Below are 17,950 nucleotides of genomic sequence, written 5' to 3' on the forward strand. Positions count from 1 at the left end.
TCTGTTCTTCCATATATGTATTTATTACATGTGATTTTTAGGAATTTTCTCCAAGACCTAATTCCATATATGGTATATCATCCTCCTATCCGTGGCGGAACTCCGGCTACCGGACGCTCGGATGAGTCGGAAGTGGACGATGTATGTAGGTCGTTTGGCATGAACTGGAAACGATACTAGGGAAGAATTGAACGAAATTGGAAGAAATAATACGTCGTGACTACAAAGAGGATTGGAGAGTTTGTACGTTATTGTAATCTGGGAAATGAGAAGAATCATGTTATGATATCTTGAAATTGCGAAAAGACTATACATTTTAAACGTGCATAATTGTAAATCTGTAATAATTAAGAAATGGTATATAGTTTAGAGTAGAAGTAGAAGTTGATGCTTGAAATATGGGTATGATTCGAATACAGTTAGAAGCGTATAGTACAGTGTAGGAACGAAATATGGAAAACTTGAAAACTGTTCTTTGCTCTGTAATGGATTTAAATAAATATGCAGCACATAAGTTGGAAGATTCTAGATTCTGGATTCTAGATTCTAAATTCTAGATTTTAGATTCTATAAATATATAATTTGCTCATACATTGCATACGGGTTATATAGAAATTTGAAATGTCAATTCACAATTTTGAATTTATCAATTGATATAATCACCAAATATTTTTATACTCCTCATCATAAAAATTTCACCAATTCTACATAATTATTAAGTTTTGAAAAATCGAAATTACGATACTGTAATTTTTGGACTTACGAGAGCAAAAGATTGTAATTCCAAAATTTACAATGCAAACGGTTGAAGAACTCGTATCGTAAAATTTTGAATGAAATTTCAATAGAATAGAAAATTGAAATCGTAAAATTTAAAACGTGATGTTTGAAGTAAAATTAGCATTAGAGATCATATTGCCGATAAGAAACACATAATTTTAAAATATAGTAAACAGCGTTAAGAAATTACTTAAGCTTTCTACTATAGCTAGAGTACTATATTATAGTATAATAGAGTCACATAAGCGTTTTTGTTTCACAAGCTGCGAAGAACAAGTTGCAAGTAGAAGATGATAAAAGTTCGCGTGGCAGTAGTACAAAGTTACTTTGCGCCGCCAATGGTGGACGACATAATAGCGATAACTATTGGGTGCGCCTACTGTTTTAGCGTGACATCCAAAAGATTATTATCGCTAGAATAGTCGTATTAGAAGCCAGAATCGATAATCATTAACGCATATATAGGTTCGCAACAACTAACTTTTCGACCGACATTTAAACAAATTTCTAAAACCTTCAAATATCTCAAAATCAATTACAATAATTAATATAGAAAATTCAATTATATTAAATTGCCACAAAATTGATCATATCTTAAACGAAAACGAAATCTAAGTAATAAAAGTATTAATTATATAAATTTCTGGGTGCCTTTTTTAAAAATATAGTACTACATTATATATTATACATTAATTATGAATTATTTTTTCATTTAAATAGAATATTTCATCGAATAAAAAGTCCAACTAAAGAAATCATAGCTAAATGTATGTATAGCTAAAAATATAATATAATATCTGAACTTATATTTCCAGAAATAATATTGTCATATTTCAATGACGTGTACGCTACTACGTGTATACTATTTCAAAAGTATGTCACGATACTAACAAAAATATTAAGTACATAATACAAATTGTTGCTCTCACGGCATCAGCTGCACTGACACGACCCACAAAAGACAAAGTATATCTGAAGCTAAAGTATAGTGCAGAACAGGGCCATGCGTTCTTGCGAGGACAATCGATCGATTGCCCGTTTGCCTGCCTGCCTGCCTGCCAGCCTAACGCCTGACTTCTCTCACGGATTTTCACTTGCCGTTACACCTCGGAACACCAGCCTACGGCGAGATGGGATCTCGATCAAGTGTTCTTCATCAATCGATAGAACCTTGAACCCTGCATCATTTTCTCTATATACTTCGATATCTTCCTCCCCTAGAGGAAGTATGTTAGCCCTTCCTGGACAATTCGCCCCCTTTGTCTATGGACTAATATTAGATCGACCGAAAAAGCGAGCCAAGTTATCGTTTTTCTTATTATAGAACTGGATGAATATGACAGAACATTTAGACTTTCGATTGAATCACAATAAATTGTGATATGTCATTTTTCCAAGTTATAATTATATTACATTCGATATTATACTCGATCGAAATGACAAGTTCAATAATCCCATTAAGTTAAACTTAGGCATCGAGAACATGACTGTCTGATATTTTAATATCTTACGATTCTAAAGCTATTTTATAAAGAACGATCTAGTTATCAACATTTTCTAATTTCTATTTGGCCACATATCAATATTCGTACTGATACCCTAACTTGAAAATAATTAAATTTACTAAAAAGTAACAAAATGTAAATTAAATATATTAAAAAGTTATTGAAAATATTTAAAAAGTTACCAAAAAAGTATTGAAAATAAGTAAAAATTCTAAAATTACTCTCTCAACAATTATTTATTAATCTTATTCGACATTGGACTAGTTCCAAGTGTACCAGATTATAAAAGATCAACTCCACTCAGTCTGGTACCAAATCTACGAATAATTACATAGGAGCATGGATACACCAGGGCCAGAAATCCCAGAAATGCCTTAATATGCATGTTATAAGCTTCAGAAAAGTCCACGCATACTCGTTTCGGATGCAGTTCTACTTAAAACGACATGCGGAGCATATCGCACCTGTTGCGTTTGCTCAACGCTTGCCCTGCAAAATCTTCCTCCTTCTTTTACCCTCGTCGTTCGTATTGCGCATGCGCGCGCTTTTGTAGCGCCGTTGCTTATCATGGCGCATTCAGGATCAGAGAGATACGGATCACCGTCGAAAGAGGTTACCTCTAAACTCCCTATTCTAGATACTACCTCTACCATGAACGTGACTACGTGACTACGACAAAAATCGCTTTGTACGTTCCATCAAAGCATTTCTATACGAGGCCTCCAGTTACACCCTACTTACAGGCCTCCTGCAGAATCATCATCGTTCCTGGGGGAAAATTGAGAAATTCTCTAATCGCTGATATAAGGATAACGAACTCGACTGGATTGAGTGAGATTTTTAAGAAACAAAGATTTTCAGATTGATATTTCGATTACAAATTCAGTAATTAGCATGGCTAGAAATATAGAGCATTACTGGTAATTACTAGTAATTTAATAACTGTGATTAGCAGTGGCATTATTAGGATTATGTAGTAATTTAGTAATTAGAATTCTCGTGGAGGATAAATTGTTAAATTCGTATTTCGGATCTTTTTAGGAAAAGAATGTTAAGACTGTTAAAGAATGTTAAGGTATTTAAAATTTGTAAAATTTAGTTACGGTTATAAACTTTGATATTCAAGATTTACTTTTAGCAAAAACTATAAACTTTGATATTTAAGTTCTTAAGAATAATGACTGTCTTATATATATACATATTCCAAAGCTGCACAAATTTTAATTAGAACTTCTGAGAATCATTAGTACCAGAATTACAACTCTCGAATAGAAACTAATCTCAGAATAGTAATTTCAGAATATTGAAAGCCTCGAAATCACAATTCTGGAAGATTGTATGGCCTGAAATCACGGTTCTAGAAAATTACGAACTGAAAGACCATGTTTCTCGAAAGCTACATAGCCTATAATTGCGATTTTCAAGTAGCAAGAATTCTCAAGATTACGAATTTTTAAATGGCAATTCTTTCTTCGACTTTTACAGTGACTCTTATTATACATTTATAATAATAAGCACCCGATTGAATCGCTAAACTGTTGCATGCCAAATGCCAAATAACATGTTTACGAGAATTGCATTAATGAATCGAAATATCACGGATAAAAGAAAAGGCAGAGGGTTTCCAGACCGCAAGGGAACGCTTAAGTCGAAGAAATCGACTTTGACGTCACGCTTTTCTCGCACGACGAACGGACGGGAAAATACGCTTCCTTTGAGCTACAGACAATGTAGCTTTGATACGACCTTTGACATTACACGGCTATACTCTATCGATCTTTTATTTATTAAGCTAAATAGTTCATCAAATTTTAAACGATGCGAATATATGATTCTACGAGACACACGTGTAGCATTTAATTTTATATATATATATATATATATATATATATATATATATATTCAGAACTTCACAAGCAACCAACGAACCAACGAACATAAAAATAATCTAATTTTTAACCCATCTGATTTTATACCATCTCTAATTCAATTCTGTTTAATAATAACCTCTTACTGATATATTTCAATACATCCAAATATCCAAACATCTCTGTATTTCTTAACTTAATTCAAATTCCTATCCTTAATGACAGAAACAAACATAAAAATATAATAGTGACATTTTCAACGTGCATAAGCAATATAGGAACACAATGAATTTCTACCGAAAGATTGAATGTTCGCCGATTGAGGACTCGCGGAAGATCATTCTCGAAGGATCGACATCTGAAGTAGGCACGATTCACGCGTTTCCTTCACATCAAGGAAAGTCCCAATGAGCCTGGTGGTCGTGCACGAGGCGGTGATCGATACCATGGCACGACTTTTAAGCGGATCGTGCACGTCGTATTGACCGGCAATTTTCGCGCGGAGGAAGGTCATCACGAGACACACAAGAACACAAGCCGAGCATAGACGGGAGCGAAAGAACACGATATAACCGATGTGTAGTGTGCGCGCCGGCAAATACGACCTTCGTCGACCACGAACACAAAGGCAACCAAAGCTATTTCACGTGCGACTAATCTCGAGAAGAGAGAGCAAAGAAGAAGAGCAAGCGCTTATCGTCATCGCGAGAGTGAACCCCTGACTGATCCCTGACCGAGGCAGTTATCGATCGATATATCGGGAATGGAACAGCAGTCGCGCGTCACGCTATACGTAGATATATGTCATTTGTATGTGCGTGCTTTGTGTGTGTATATGTATGTCTGCCACCGTATACGTATATGTCACCTTACAATTCGATTCGTGCTATCGTGTCCAACCTAATCGAAACTGTACGGTGGTCACGGTAATTGATTATACATATATGTCTGTATATACATATAGTGAGAGGAAGAAAGAGGAACGGAACGAAAGAGACGAACATATTTTTTACGTCACAGTACGGGTCATCATGCTATACAACGGTGAAATGAAAAATTTCATTGGCGATTAAAGCATAGAAAAAAGTAACAGATAGATGTATAGAAATGATGTTGCGACAACGATTATTCGTTATGTGGTTGGGCTGCAAGGTAGCGCCATTAGCGCCTCCTCAGAGGAAACGCACGCGGTCACCAAGTGGTAAAATCAACGAAATACCTTACACGCTGTTTACCCTAGCCAGCTCGTCCACTCACGTGAACCGTCCTGATAACTTCAATTATTATCGAATAAAAGAAAGGTTCAGATCGATTCAGATGCACAGAGGAGATATATTGAAACTGTTCGAATCTTTTTTCACTTACGGTCGAGGAGTTTCTCCGGTAGCGTAGGGATAGTCGCGGCTTGAACGAAAAGAAGCACGACGTAGCGATATGGAGAAGAGGCACTGCGACGTCGAGGAGGGGCGGGTTCTGAGATACCTCCGCGGGCCTTACTTGTTCAGCTTCGGCAAGGGTAGCACACTACCAAGCAACGACACTGTAAACTGAACACACCGTACGACGACAAACTTTTCTGTCTTTTCCGTATGCGTGCGTGTGTGTAGTGTGTGTCTCTTTCCTTTCTCTTGCTCTCTTCGTTTTCTCTTTCGTTTCTCACTCGTTTCTTTCCTCGTTTCTGTTTCTTCCTCCGCGATAATTATAAATGACGTACGAATCACGACGAAGCTTCGTGACTTTCCTCGGAAAATTCCAAACGAATATCTCCGTTCCCTTATCTTATATCTTCGATTCTCTTACTGCTTTTCTTCGTTCTTCCGCTTCTTCTTCTTCTTCCTCTTCTTCGTATCCTTTGTTCTCCTCGCGCCTCCACCTCCTCTTCCGGCACCTCTGTTCTTCACCGCAGCGGCAAGGACCCGCCCCGTGTCGCGCTACACAAACGTGTAGTGGATAAAGAGAGCGTAAAACTTGCTCTGCGACAACATTATCTGGCCGGTTATCGGTATCTTGCTGCAGTCGTCATTTCTTCCTTTCCTCCAGTCTCGCCGCCCGCGTCGCAACGAAAATTGATCGCGTTGCGCGCGACGGTCCCTTCCTGAGGGACAGACCCGACGCGTTCTATCACTCGTAATTCTGTCACCCTGTAACGCAGCTTCGTCTGACTACGATCCTTCCGTCTTTCCTGCCTTCCTACCGTCCTTCGTACCCTTAACTTTCCTGACCGAAGGACCGACCGGGTCCTTTCCACTTCCTTTGTCTGTCAGTTCCTTCTGGCACATAGACGCGCGCGCGCGTCTCGGTTCCTCTGTTTCCCTTTACCACTATATACCAACCTAACACTTTCTCACTCTTTCTTCACCCCCTGTAAATCCCCCTTCCCCTTCGACTGACTGTCTGTCTCCTTCCCTCTCACACCCTTTTCCTTTCTGTTGAACCTATCTCGCTCACTTAGTTGCCACTAGCACTCTCCCCCGCTTGTCGACGTCTCTTCTTCGTCCGCGTTCCTACCTTCACCCCCTTTACTTTTATTCAGCTAACCTGACCACAGGAATTCACTACCGTTCACCAGTCCCCCGTTAACACTGAGTCTGAGTCTCTTAGAACACTCCCTGTCTGGTGCACACTTTTTACTAGATGAAAAGCTTCTCTCGAGGACTGTGTCACGATTAGACAAACCCGACGCGGACGTTATTGCACCGCCACGCGCCAATCTCGCGCAGCGGACTCCACGAGAACTAGTTTCGAAGCGCCCCACTATATATCCGCACCATTCGCAACGCCTCTACATGAACCAACCCCCCCACCCTATCTGACCACCCACCACGCTCAACGAACCTGCGCGAGAGACTGTCGCAACTACAAATCCGTACTCACCCAATGACAATTGCGGTATACGCTTCTTCTCTATGAACCTTTGATCGAGCCCGTTCCTCGGCGTTCCGCTCGTTCCTCCAACATGACGTTCTCGCGCGAGCGCGGTCCATGATGGAAACCACGGCTTGGCGGAGGGAAATTTTCTTTCGATCTTAATTTCGATTCGAAACAAAAAAGGTTACGAAGTCAATATCACGGTTAGGATTCGTAAATTCGTACGCCCCTTGCTTCCGTACCACGAACGGATCAATGAAAATTTACCCTTCCACTGACAGCACCTCACCCGCCACCCCTGTGATAGCGAAAAACACGGTACCACACCGCACCACCCTTACTACCTTCGCCTAAAAACATTCGCTTGCCGCCTTTCGCAGTAACCAACCGTCTCTCACTAGCTGAACTCTCTACGAGCTCACCCGTACCGTAAGCTGCAAGCCTTTCCTTAAGGAACTACCTATTGGCCACCGATCGTACTGCAATCTTACTGTCACCTCGACACGCGTCGCCATTATGATATCGTGCAGTTTTTCACGTTTCCAGAGAAGTATTTTCGAAAAATTTATTTTTTGGTATTGATTTATAATCCTTTTTATTTGTGTTTTATCCGTATTTTACATTTTAGATATCTTTCTAATAAAATTTCCATTTAAATATTTTGAAGTGTTGTAAAGTATCATATATGGAGTGTATACACGTTTCTGGTTTAAAAAGTAATCCTTATAAATTGTTTTTTTTCTAGTTTATTAATGACCTATGTATAAATTTGTACAGAATAATTTATATGCATTGCATTAATATATACCTCAAATTGATTTATATCAATTTGAAAATGTGTGTAAAAAATATATGTGCTATGTATAAATATAGGAAAATTCTTTTTGTAATATTTAACGGTGGTTTGTCCATAATGCAACTAAACGTGCACGGATTTCTATCAAATATCACGCGGTTAAAAATTTTGTACAATTCACATACACATTTTCACTGATTCAAATATGCCTGGCCACTTCGTTTCGGCAGTTTGTAAATACAAAAATATAAGCCTATTGCTAACAAAATAATTAGCGGGAGGCCAAGACCAATTGAAATGATCATGATTACTAAATAAGAAAATTGTTCCTCAGGTGGTGTACCATACCCAATCAAGAATGTCCTGGAAAGGATATTAATATCACGTATTCATTTTCAAAATCTTATTAAGATAAAGGTAAGAATATTTGTTGAAATAAAATTACCATGTAGAATAGTACGTTCTTTTGTAGAAACCATCTCCTTTACTCCCTAATGACACAATGATTCTTTGAGTGAGCAAATTGTCAACCTTATCTCCATAATAACAGTATAACATGGAATCTATGATAGTACTCGTGTGATTAGATACTTTTAATGGTGGGTATTGCATTGTTTCTGTAGAATCTGTTATATCTCTAGACATAGTTGTATAAGAAACTGGTCTCCATTGCAAGTAAGCTCCCTCTGTCTCATAATTATCCATACTTTTATAAGGTGGTGTTCTGACTTCAACAACCTAAAACAAATATAATATTAACATAATATTAAATTCGTAATTAATTTATTTTAGTAAAGAAAACAAATCATGATACATTACATCAAATATACCAGGTGTATGTTCATCGTCCAAACTTTTCTTTGGATTAATAAACATAGGGACTTCAGGATTTCCTTCACCTACTACCAACAACTCAATAGCAAATCTGCTATTAGTGAAGCTTTTATTAGTTTGTAAATGATCAAGAATGATATCAACTTGGGTAGAATTCTCAGTATGTAACATATGAGGCATAAATTCTGAGTGATCAAGAGAACAAAATCCCATTAGCTGAAAAGTAAATCACATCAATCAATCAGTAAAAGTACATCACATCAATAAACTATAAATTTTATGTATATTTTTAATATAATAAAATAACCTACTGATACTTTTATGCTTCCCATTCTGCTGATATTCATAATACTGTCGTTATAAGAATTACCCTCCATATTTAATGTAACAAATTCATTGTTTTGTATTAAAGTCTTACGGTCCCATTGAAAAAACATGGGATGTAAACTATTGGTATTTACAAGATTAGCAATATTTATTAATGCTGTGTCATTTGTGTCATTGAATTCTATAATCTAAAAACATTGTTAATTTTCTTAATTTATTAAGGTTTAATGTAGTAACAAAACAATATGTATTATGGTATCATATATACTGACCTTATTAAAAACTACACCAAAAGTATAAATAGGTTCTTCTGTAAATGTTACAGAATCTTTTCTCTTAAGAAGAAAGTCCTTCCAACTTATGTTCATAGTAGCTGAACGCGAAGTAAGTGCTAACAGTACAGATGGATTACCATCAAAATCCCACAGATAGTGCAAAGTGTCATTGGGGCCATCAGCTCTTAGATAAACTGTTGTCAAATTTCTGTCTTTACATATCGTGCCACAGTCATGATTCAGCCATGATCGTAACTAGTGCCAGGCAAATTCTTTTATATAAAAAAATGTAAATATATTGTTTGCAACTCAATAATTAAGTAGTGCATTAATATAATTATAAATTCTATATATCATAATTTATATTAATTACAATATGATTAAATGAAGCATTAGTAGAATTTTTTTTTATTTTGTTTTTATGGAAAAATACAAACATCTATTTGTTTAGTATAATATATTGAATGTTATTGTTATTGTTATCATTTAAGAAAATTTATCACTAAATTTCCATACATTATATCATTATTAATCGCTTGATTATTAGGGTTCTCACGTTAATTAATAAATGGGTTATGGGAACTCGTGTTCCTCATTAAGTAAGGTACTGCTTCCAATTACCACCGAATTGTCATTCAATGAACTGAGACATGACAATAATTTCTAAATCGACTCTACCCACAAGATAAAACAATCAGACGATGAATCACATTACGCGCGACCTTTGTTTTACATTCGTAAAAGATGCTGATCCAAATTAATCGAATCGAATTCCTCTTATTAATAAACTAATAACAAGAATATATCATGTTACTTACAGTCCTTTGCGTACAATATCCAATATCTACTAATGTAATGAATAAAAACAGGAACACAAAAACATTATTCATACTGTCAGACGTGTATAACACCAAATCAGAACATTTACTGACAATCCTACTGCAACTTGTAACGACGCTACTGTCTGCTTGCTACTAAAGCTCGGTCGCTGGAATCAAAATGGATCTAAATGTACACTGCTTGCAGCGCCACGTCTGATTGCATTTGTGAGAACGTGCAACGAATTTTTCACGACATATAAGTTTACTTAAAATAGCAATATGTATCGTATATGTACAAATAAATTTTATTCAATTTTCGTTTGTAAATGGTTATATATTTTCGTCAATATTTATTGAAACGTATATCAAATTTTATTACTTATGCACAGATGACGCTACGATCTAAAGTCTAGCAAACAAAGGAAACACATTGATAGTTGTGTGAGGCAACAATAATATCAAATAAACAAGTACACATTGATATTAATTAAAATAAAGAATCTCAGATAAGATTTATAAACCAGACATGAATATTTTATTAAGATATACATATATATTTTTTTCAAATTAAATTTAATATAGTTTTTTATTTTATTTAATAAATAATTTGTTATGAATTAATATACTTACTCGAATACTTACATAACCGTATTAATGCATTTCTGGTGAAACATTAAACTGTGCTAAAATTTAAATGATTTTTATATGGCTGCATTTCGCGCCGAGGGAAGGAAACTCGTACCCCATTGGCTATTAGATTCCGCCAACGGTGGTGGAGTTACCAATCCTCGACACAGTATCACGTTCAAAAAATTTAATATTAAAATTAAACTCTCTCTTCGACAAGGCAAACATCGATATCGAAAGATATTAATTATCATATCAATGATATATACTCCAGAATCAAATTTATATCAGATGAAAAATATTGACAATACGACTACATAAATATTAAAAAGTATTTTATCATTTTAATCATATGATATTTAGTTACAAATAGTTGTCTTATAATATTTCGCACATAGAGACAGAAATTGCATCCTTTTCGATACACCGTGTACAGCCGAGGAAAGAGAACGTGTAAAAAGAGCATTAACTTGCAGACTACGACCTTGACCGAAGCAGTGTCCGCGCCTGAAGCACATATACGTGCATTCGTATGAATGTTCGCAAGAACATACGTCTAGCGTTTCAAGGAACTTCGTTTCTTTAGATTCTCACTCGTTTTCTTTTGCATGACATTTTTAAAAATTAAAAATTCAGATCTTACGTTTAAAATTTTATGACGAACGCTATTAAATATAACTAGCTTTTTTAATGTCAATATAATATATCTTTTTAATGCGTCTTTGACCTGTTTCGTAAAATGTAATTTTTCTAACAAATTTATTCATACAATTTAAAGCAATCGCGGCTAATGCTCTTCAATGATTTAACGATACCAAGGCTGAAGGTCGTCAGAGGAAGTCGGGATCCGCGGTAGAATACAACCATTCTATGTACCGGGTAGCTCGTCCGAAAACTAGTTTTATCTCCTCCGTATACTTTCCTTTACAAAAACGCGAGAAAGGAGAAGATTGTGTAAAATCTCAAAAACATCGATCCTTAAATTCCATTCGACGATACTATTCTTACCTCGATTACCCGATCATTTCGCACAAAGAAAGTCTATAAATGTACTGTGCATTCATTAAGCCATAAAATACGAAAAGCATAGATTGTGTCTAATTATTAGATACACGTACAGCACTATGAAGACATCAAAATTTCAAATTAAAGAACAAGGTTTCGTTTTTTACTTATACCCTTGTAATCGATCATAAAAACTGGTTAGATTAAAAAGATATAGATTCTAAACTGTCGAAATTTATGGTAAAGACGTTAGTTATTAATAAAATATCTTTCTATCAACGTTGCAATGTATGTGTCGATAAATAGCTCCAATTGAAATAAAAAAGACTGCATCTTTATCAACAGATAATCTCGAATTACGATAGTTAACACGATCTTCATGAGAAGAAGGCTTACCTTCGATCAATTAAACCAATTCGTTGACGTTTCTCCGATATCCTCGGCATTCGTATCAGACTGACGAAACTTTTTAAATGCACATCACCCGATCGGTTCGCCGGCACGCTTCGTGACTCTGTTTCGTGGCCGACGCGTATCTCGATAGCGAAGACGGTGGAAGAATCGCGACGTATATACTATATACGAACTTGGGTCGAGATCGAATTCGAAGGCGAGCGTAATAATTGCAGCCGGCGCGACGGCTGAAGGACCTCCGACTGCACGTATAACTTGCGCTCCGCCGGTTGCCGGCTAGTCGAGCGGACGAAAAACAGACAAAGAGTCTTCTTGCGCCGTGAGTAACGCCGGCTCGCTCGGCCAATCAGAGGAATCGGCACGATCGCGGACCGCGTTCAATCGGCCGGTCGACGAGGAGCTTGATGACGCTGCCAACGTCGTGTTTGCCGAGCCGGCTAGCTCGAAAACCGAGGACAATGATTTTCTTAACAGAAAAGTTCGTTTCAGGTGTCTTTCTACAGTTCAGACAGATTGAATAAATTTTTATATTCTTCGAATCGATTCAATACTTTATGGAGTATATAGTCATGAAAGTCTGTTTTTATTCAAATAAAAATCTACTAAAATTTACGACAAAGTTAATGTCCTTTACATTAAGAAGCCTAAGAGGTGTTTCAAAGACTCACGAAAGATTCTGTACATTTCATAATAAGGCCATTTTTATTAAGATAAAAATCTACCAATTCCAAAGTTGATACTCTATACTCTATACTAAGAACGCTAAGAAGTATTTCAAAGACAACAGATGGTCTGACGAAATACGTATTAATAACCTGTAGTCTGAAATAATAAGACTGTATAAACATAATTCTTATCTGTTAAAATGTTTTGATAGAATAATATATTTTATTCTAAAATAATTAGTATTACCTCATATTACATGAGGTTATGGTTTACTTTAGTAATCATTTTTAATGATTTAACTAATTCAACCTACCTTAAGTGACAGTACATTTTGATAGTGAAACACGTTAAATATGATCGAAGAATATCTTCTTTCTTTCATTTGAACGAATAAGATGATAAATGGAATAACATTTAATTACTACCGTTCTAGATTTATTTGAATTGGGATACAGAATTCAAAATTTCCCGAGCTATCGAATAGAACATAAAGTAACTGCTTTCGTTAAACGTAATTTAAATTAGATGTTTTTATAATGCGGAACGATTTAACATTTGTAATTACAAGTCCCAACACTTTAAATAAATCTGCATCTTATACTCCTCAAGTTTTTATCGTACGTTATAAAAATAAACCTAGTCAATGTACTTCCTAATGAATTATTAAACTGTATTTATTAAGACAAAAATCTAAAGATGATACGATAAAAATCTTTTTTCCAAGAAAGATTCAACACTTTGCAAAATAGTAGCTGTAGAATGTTTCTTTTTCAAAACATTCTTCGTGATAGTCTTGCTAATGCATAAGATATCACGTTCGAGATGCAAGTTTGCGATAGAAGCCTAACAATTCTAAGTCAATGCATTAAAATTCACTTGTGTACGCATCGGTTAGGTTATTTATGCGATATTCGAGGGGGTGACAGGTGATGAAACAGACAACGGAGCGAGGCGAATCCCAGATAAAGCCAGACGATGTCGCGACGATATAAGCGAAAAAAAGTGTACTACCGTCGCGCTTGAAACGTTGAATCGCTCGAACAAAACGCATCGTAATTCCACGACGCGACGACCAGACTTTTCTAAGTCATCGAACTGCCATCTATGGTTACTGGTCGCATCCAGTTTGCTCGATCCTACATCCTTTGCTGCAGGAATCACAGACAATTAATTGTGGAACGCACCGTTTAGTAACATATGTTCTTTACATTCGCGATTATTCCCACGTTGATTTAAGCGTACCAACCATTTCCATGCAGTTAATAGAATTCTTATAGACTTGAGGATTTATATGAAATTAAACTAAGAGAGTAGAGCGGCCAAATATTTTTTCTATAACATAAATAATTTGGTAATTCTGAGCTACTTTTATAGTTATAGTGTAATATGTTCAAGAGATACCTTCATACAATACAAAATAATACTTCAAATCTTAAATAGATTTATCTTAGTATCTTCCCTATTATTTTTTTTTTTCTTTATATTACTTCATAAAAATTTGATGATTTATTTTGTAGTCTAGAAATACAAACACCAATGATAATCTTTTTCCGCGGTACTTCAAAGAAACCAAAATGCTAATCGAATAATTAATTAGCGAATTTTTATCAGATAATTTTCAAATCTTCACACATTCACTACTACTGACGTTAGGTCTTATGGTATCAGATGATAAAATTAAAAGAAATATTATTATTCAAATTCTTTAATCCATCGCCAATGAAGAGATATAGATGAAGACAATTCCTCAAGAGGGCTATATTGCCATTTTGTTGTAGTAATATCAAACTGCTTAATAGCAATTTTAGTGAAAATTTTACAAAAGGCGGTTCAAGATCACCGATATCGAAATAATGTTCCGCGTCCTTCGCATGTACCATATATTCGAAAGATCGTGCGTGTCCATGGGCATACTCGTGTAACACGCGAGTATGCATCGCAGTAGTACCAGCCGATGGTTACACGGCGACTACGTTGCCAGGGGAAAAAAAGGAATAAAGAAGAGGAGAGAAGTGCGCGCAAGGAAGAACCGGTTTCATGGGGGTTTCAGCCTCCACAAAATGATCCGTCTGGCTTGCCGGTTCGACTCCGCTTGCCTCCACTGTGTTCGCCTCCCGCGAAAGCGCTTGCTCCGGTGCACCACCTACCTACCTACCCACCTACCTACCTACCTATCTACCTATCTACCTGTTTCTTTCTCCCATACCATCTCTTTTCCTCTTCCTCTTGCCCAGACCTGCTGACCAACGTACCTGATTCGACTTCAAGGGTTCGAACTCGCGGCATTCCTGACCGAATGGCGGCTGGACATTCCTTGCGGGGTAAATCGTTGACAAAAGGCAAGTTAGGTCCTCCTCCTTTGACACATCTGTATTGTTACACTTGGTGATACGTGGATTACTATTTGTAAGATGTCTACCTTTTTTCTTTTGCCTTTTTTAATGAAATTAAAAATGATGAGTTAGGATTGTGAAAGATTTTAACTCTTGTAACTGATCTCAGATTACTGATTTGTCATTTGAACAACAATTAAAAAGCTTTTTTAATATATATAATATATACGCGCCAAATATATTAGCCAAATAATTGAATTAGTATGAAACTTTGACTTATTTTGTAAATATATGAAAAGAGAAAGTATAAATATATATATAAAGTATGATATATATGAAAAGTGTTTTAATGCAATTTGCTCTATTCAACATTGTGTCTTATGAGCCTTTTTTCCAGAAAGATCTTGATGACTCGATACAAATGCTCTTTTTATTTCTTGTACTTTTCTTAATTGTTTAATTTCTTATAGTTTCATTTGATGAAGGAGAATGATTTAGTCATTTCTGAGAATTTTTAGAAGAAACAACTGAGGAACAAGCATTTTCTCTTTGGATTTTTCAAACATGTTAGTTCATACAGGGTTCGTTTTTTTATTAAAAAAGTAGGATTGGAGCGTGACCTAAAAGAATTTCATACTTGACCTCTTTTAATTCACGCTGTATGGAACAGTGTCTTGTCTGTTAAGCAATTCGAGTTAACTGAAGAATGCGAGATGAGATCTTTCATCTGATATAAGGAGAACAATCGTAGGCGAATAATAAGTTATTCTATATAGATATTGAAGCAGACACCTTAATATTTGAAGACAGTGTACGACAAATATATAAAATAACTCTAGTTAAAAATATTGAAATGTGAAATTAATGGTAAATTATATCGGTTGACCTTGAAAATTGCAAAGAAAAAAATCACGAAAACGAAGTGCGCTTCGTATTACGAGGTACGAAGAAGACGCGATGAGAAAACTGGTTTCAGATGGTGGAGAATGTTCTGGTAACATTTGCATTTAGTGCGCGTGCATAGTTTACAAGTCCATCAGTATTTTAAGAGTCTGTAATAATAATGTGCACCAGAGAAATATCAAAATGACATTTCGAATCTCGTTCATTCTGGAAGATCGAATAATAGCCAATTATCGCATACCTTCGTGCTCCAAATATACATAGTCTGTTTGTAGTAATGTTAAAGGTGTCGGTTTATTTAACAATCTCATAAATTTATCGTCATTTATTTTTCAAGCGAAATTTGTATTTAAAACATACAGGATTTATCATAAAAGAATAAGATATACCAATGCTATAAAAAATTGCAGAATAGGTATAAAATTAATAAAATTTTGTCATCGTCTTTCTGCAATAATAATACTAATAAGTTAAAATGTAATGTAACTAAATGTTTAAATGTATAGAATAAAAATGAGTAAATTTCATTTCCATCGTTCTCCACACAGAATACCCTGTTAACTAAAATGAGATCTGAGTTGTTCCCGACGCAAAAGTGCTGGTGTACCTTTTTGTTCTGAAGTTACAGCCTACATAGCACGCGTACACGTGAAAGTACAATATACAGTAAATTATACCCGGCTACATAACGTCTCAGGGTACTGTAGATACATTGCAATCGTATTGCGAGGATTAGTGCAGTCGGCTTTAGCCCCGACACTGACCTTGAATTCGAGACTCCGACACTATCTCCCCGTAGAAATTCCTCTAGGTAACTATCACACCAAGTATGTAATTCTTTCATCTGACATTAATAAAAGAAAGTTGTACCATTCGAACATCAACTAAAGCCGAAACTTTCTTTCTCTGAATTGGTGTTAATTATTATGTATTATACACATGTTTTGGATAACATTGAAAACCTAATGGTTTGTTAGCGTGAAAATTTGTTTTCATCGGTAATGAAATACTTAATACAAATTACGTATATGTGTGTATTTACGTTACGTTACATTAAACACTCCCTGTTCTAGAAAATATGATGTTTGATATTCGTCACAATATGAATTCGAAATGTAGGTAAAATTAATGTAATAAGGTAATTGTGACATTTCATTGTAATATTTAATTTTTTAACACAGATATTATCTAAATTTAGTATGACTGTGTTTTTGAAGTTATATCTGTAAAAAACATGAATAATTTAGTAATTGAAAAGGGATAAAATAGACGTAATACTTAGATAACTATTCTAAGGTAAATTCTTGATATGTAATATTAATATCTGTTTTTAATATTGTGTCTGCAACGAGTTTAGTTAATGATGTTATATCAGGACTACTCTCACTAAACACACGCAATTGCTTCGACGAGTAGTCAAGTTTGTTACCGCGCCAATTTTCCGAGTAACTTCTGGTATACGGGGGAAGTAGATGAATTACAAACATTATTCACAAATGAAACTATTTTATGGCAGACCTAAATGCAGTACATATAATTTCACCAACTAATATTATACTAATATTATACAACTGAAAAAGTAGTATAATATAGCATATATATATAGCAATATAGCATAATATATAACACTAAAATAATTGTAAACTGAAAAGCAAATTACTATATTAGCATACCTGCAACATGTTAATACTTATGTTACAAATATTAATTTTATTAGAAACGTGTAACTGAAAGTTTTGTACTATTTAATGTTTATTACTAGGAAATAAACTAATGGTAACTGCGGACTGTAATGAAAGTAAAAACACTAATGTTATTGATGCAATAACACACTATATTGTGTCATTACAGGCAATTATTGTTAATATTCTACAATATTAATTTTTTTAATATTTCAATAATGCAATATTAAATTACCCACGATACTC

The 17,950-nt window shown here is 35.2% G+C and overlaps 2 protein-coding genes and 1 long non-coding RNA gene across 42 annotated transcripts in view; 1 reads left to right on the forward strand and 2 right to left on the reverse strand.

The window, feature by feature from the left end:
* LOC122570678 (sodium channel protein para) overlaps positions 1-6,902 on the reverse strand; it is a 68,979-nt gene extending 62,077 nt beyond the window's left edge. For 8 of the 38 annotated variants that reach the window (XM_043733315.1, XM_043733312.1, XM_043733318.1 and 5 more), the window contains exon 1: positions 5,519-6,894. The gene's annotated coding sequence lies outside the window, so the exon portion shown is untranslated. Of the gene's footprint in view, positions 1-5,518 lie in introns of all 38 variants that reach the window. The other 30 variants (XM_043733329.1, XM_043733313.1, XM_043733306.1 and 27 more) reach the window with 6 other exon arrangements.
* Positions 6,903-7,316: 414 nt separating this feature from the next.
* Positions 7,317-9,427, forward strand: LOC122570684. 2 transcript variants are annotated; one of them, XR_006317883.1, is made up of 3 exons: positions 7,317-7,450; positions 8,152-8,234; positions 9,304-9,427. It is a non-coding gene; the product is annotated as an uncharacterized LOC122570684 (long non-coding RNA). The 2 variants fall into 2 exon arrangements; XR_006317884.1 differs by lacking the exon at positions 7,317-7,450 and adding an exon at positions 7,484-7,596.
* On the reverse strand, positions 7,606-10,333 carry LOC122570681 (glycosylated lysosomal membrane protein-like). 2 transcript variants are annotated; one of them, XM_043733357.1, is made up of 6 exons: positions 10,072-10,228; positions 9,251-9,525; positions 8,963-9,166; positions 8,637-8,867; positions 8,263-8,555; positions 7,606-8,180 (listed from the first exon to the last, which is right to left on the reverse strand). In XM_043733357.1, the coding sequence occupies exons 2-6, from the start codon at positions 9,344-9,346 to the stop codon at positions 8,009-8,011; spliced, it is 996 nt and encodes a 331-aa protein (XP_043589292.1). In that variant the 5' UTR covers positions 9,347-9,525; positions 10,072-10,228; the 3' UTR covers positions 7,606-8,008. The 2 variants fall into 2 exon arrangements, with proteins under 2 accessions (XP_043589292.1, XP_043589291.1); XM_043733356.1 differs by having other exon boundaries at positions 7,607-8,180; positions 9,251-9,508; positions 10,072-10,333.
* Between the last annotated feature and the right edge of the window lie 7,617 nt (positions 10,334-17,950).

This window comes from Bombus pyrosoma, linkage group LG9 (assembly GCF_014825855.1).
Source record: "Bombus pyrosoma isolate SC7728 linkage group LG9, ASM1482585v1, whole genome shotgun sequence".
NCBI lineage: Eukaryota > Metazoa > Arthropoda > Insecta > Hymenoptera > Apidae > Bombus > Bombus pyrosoma.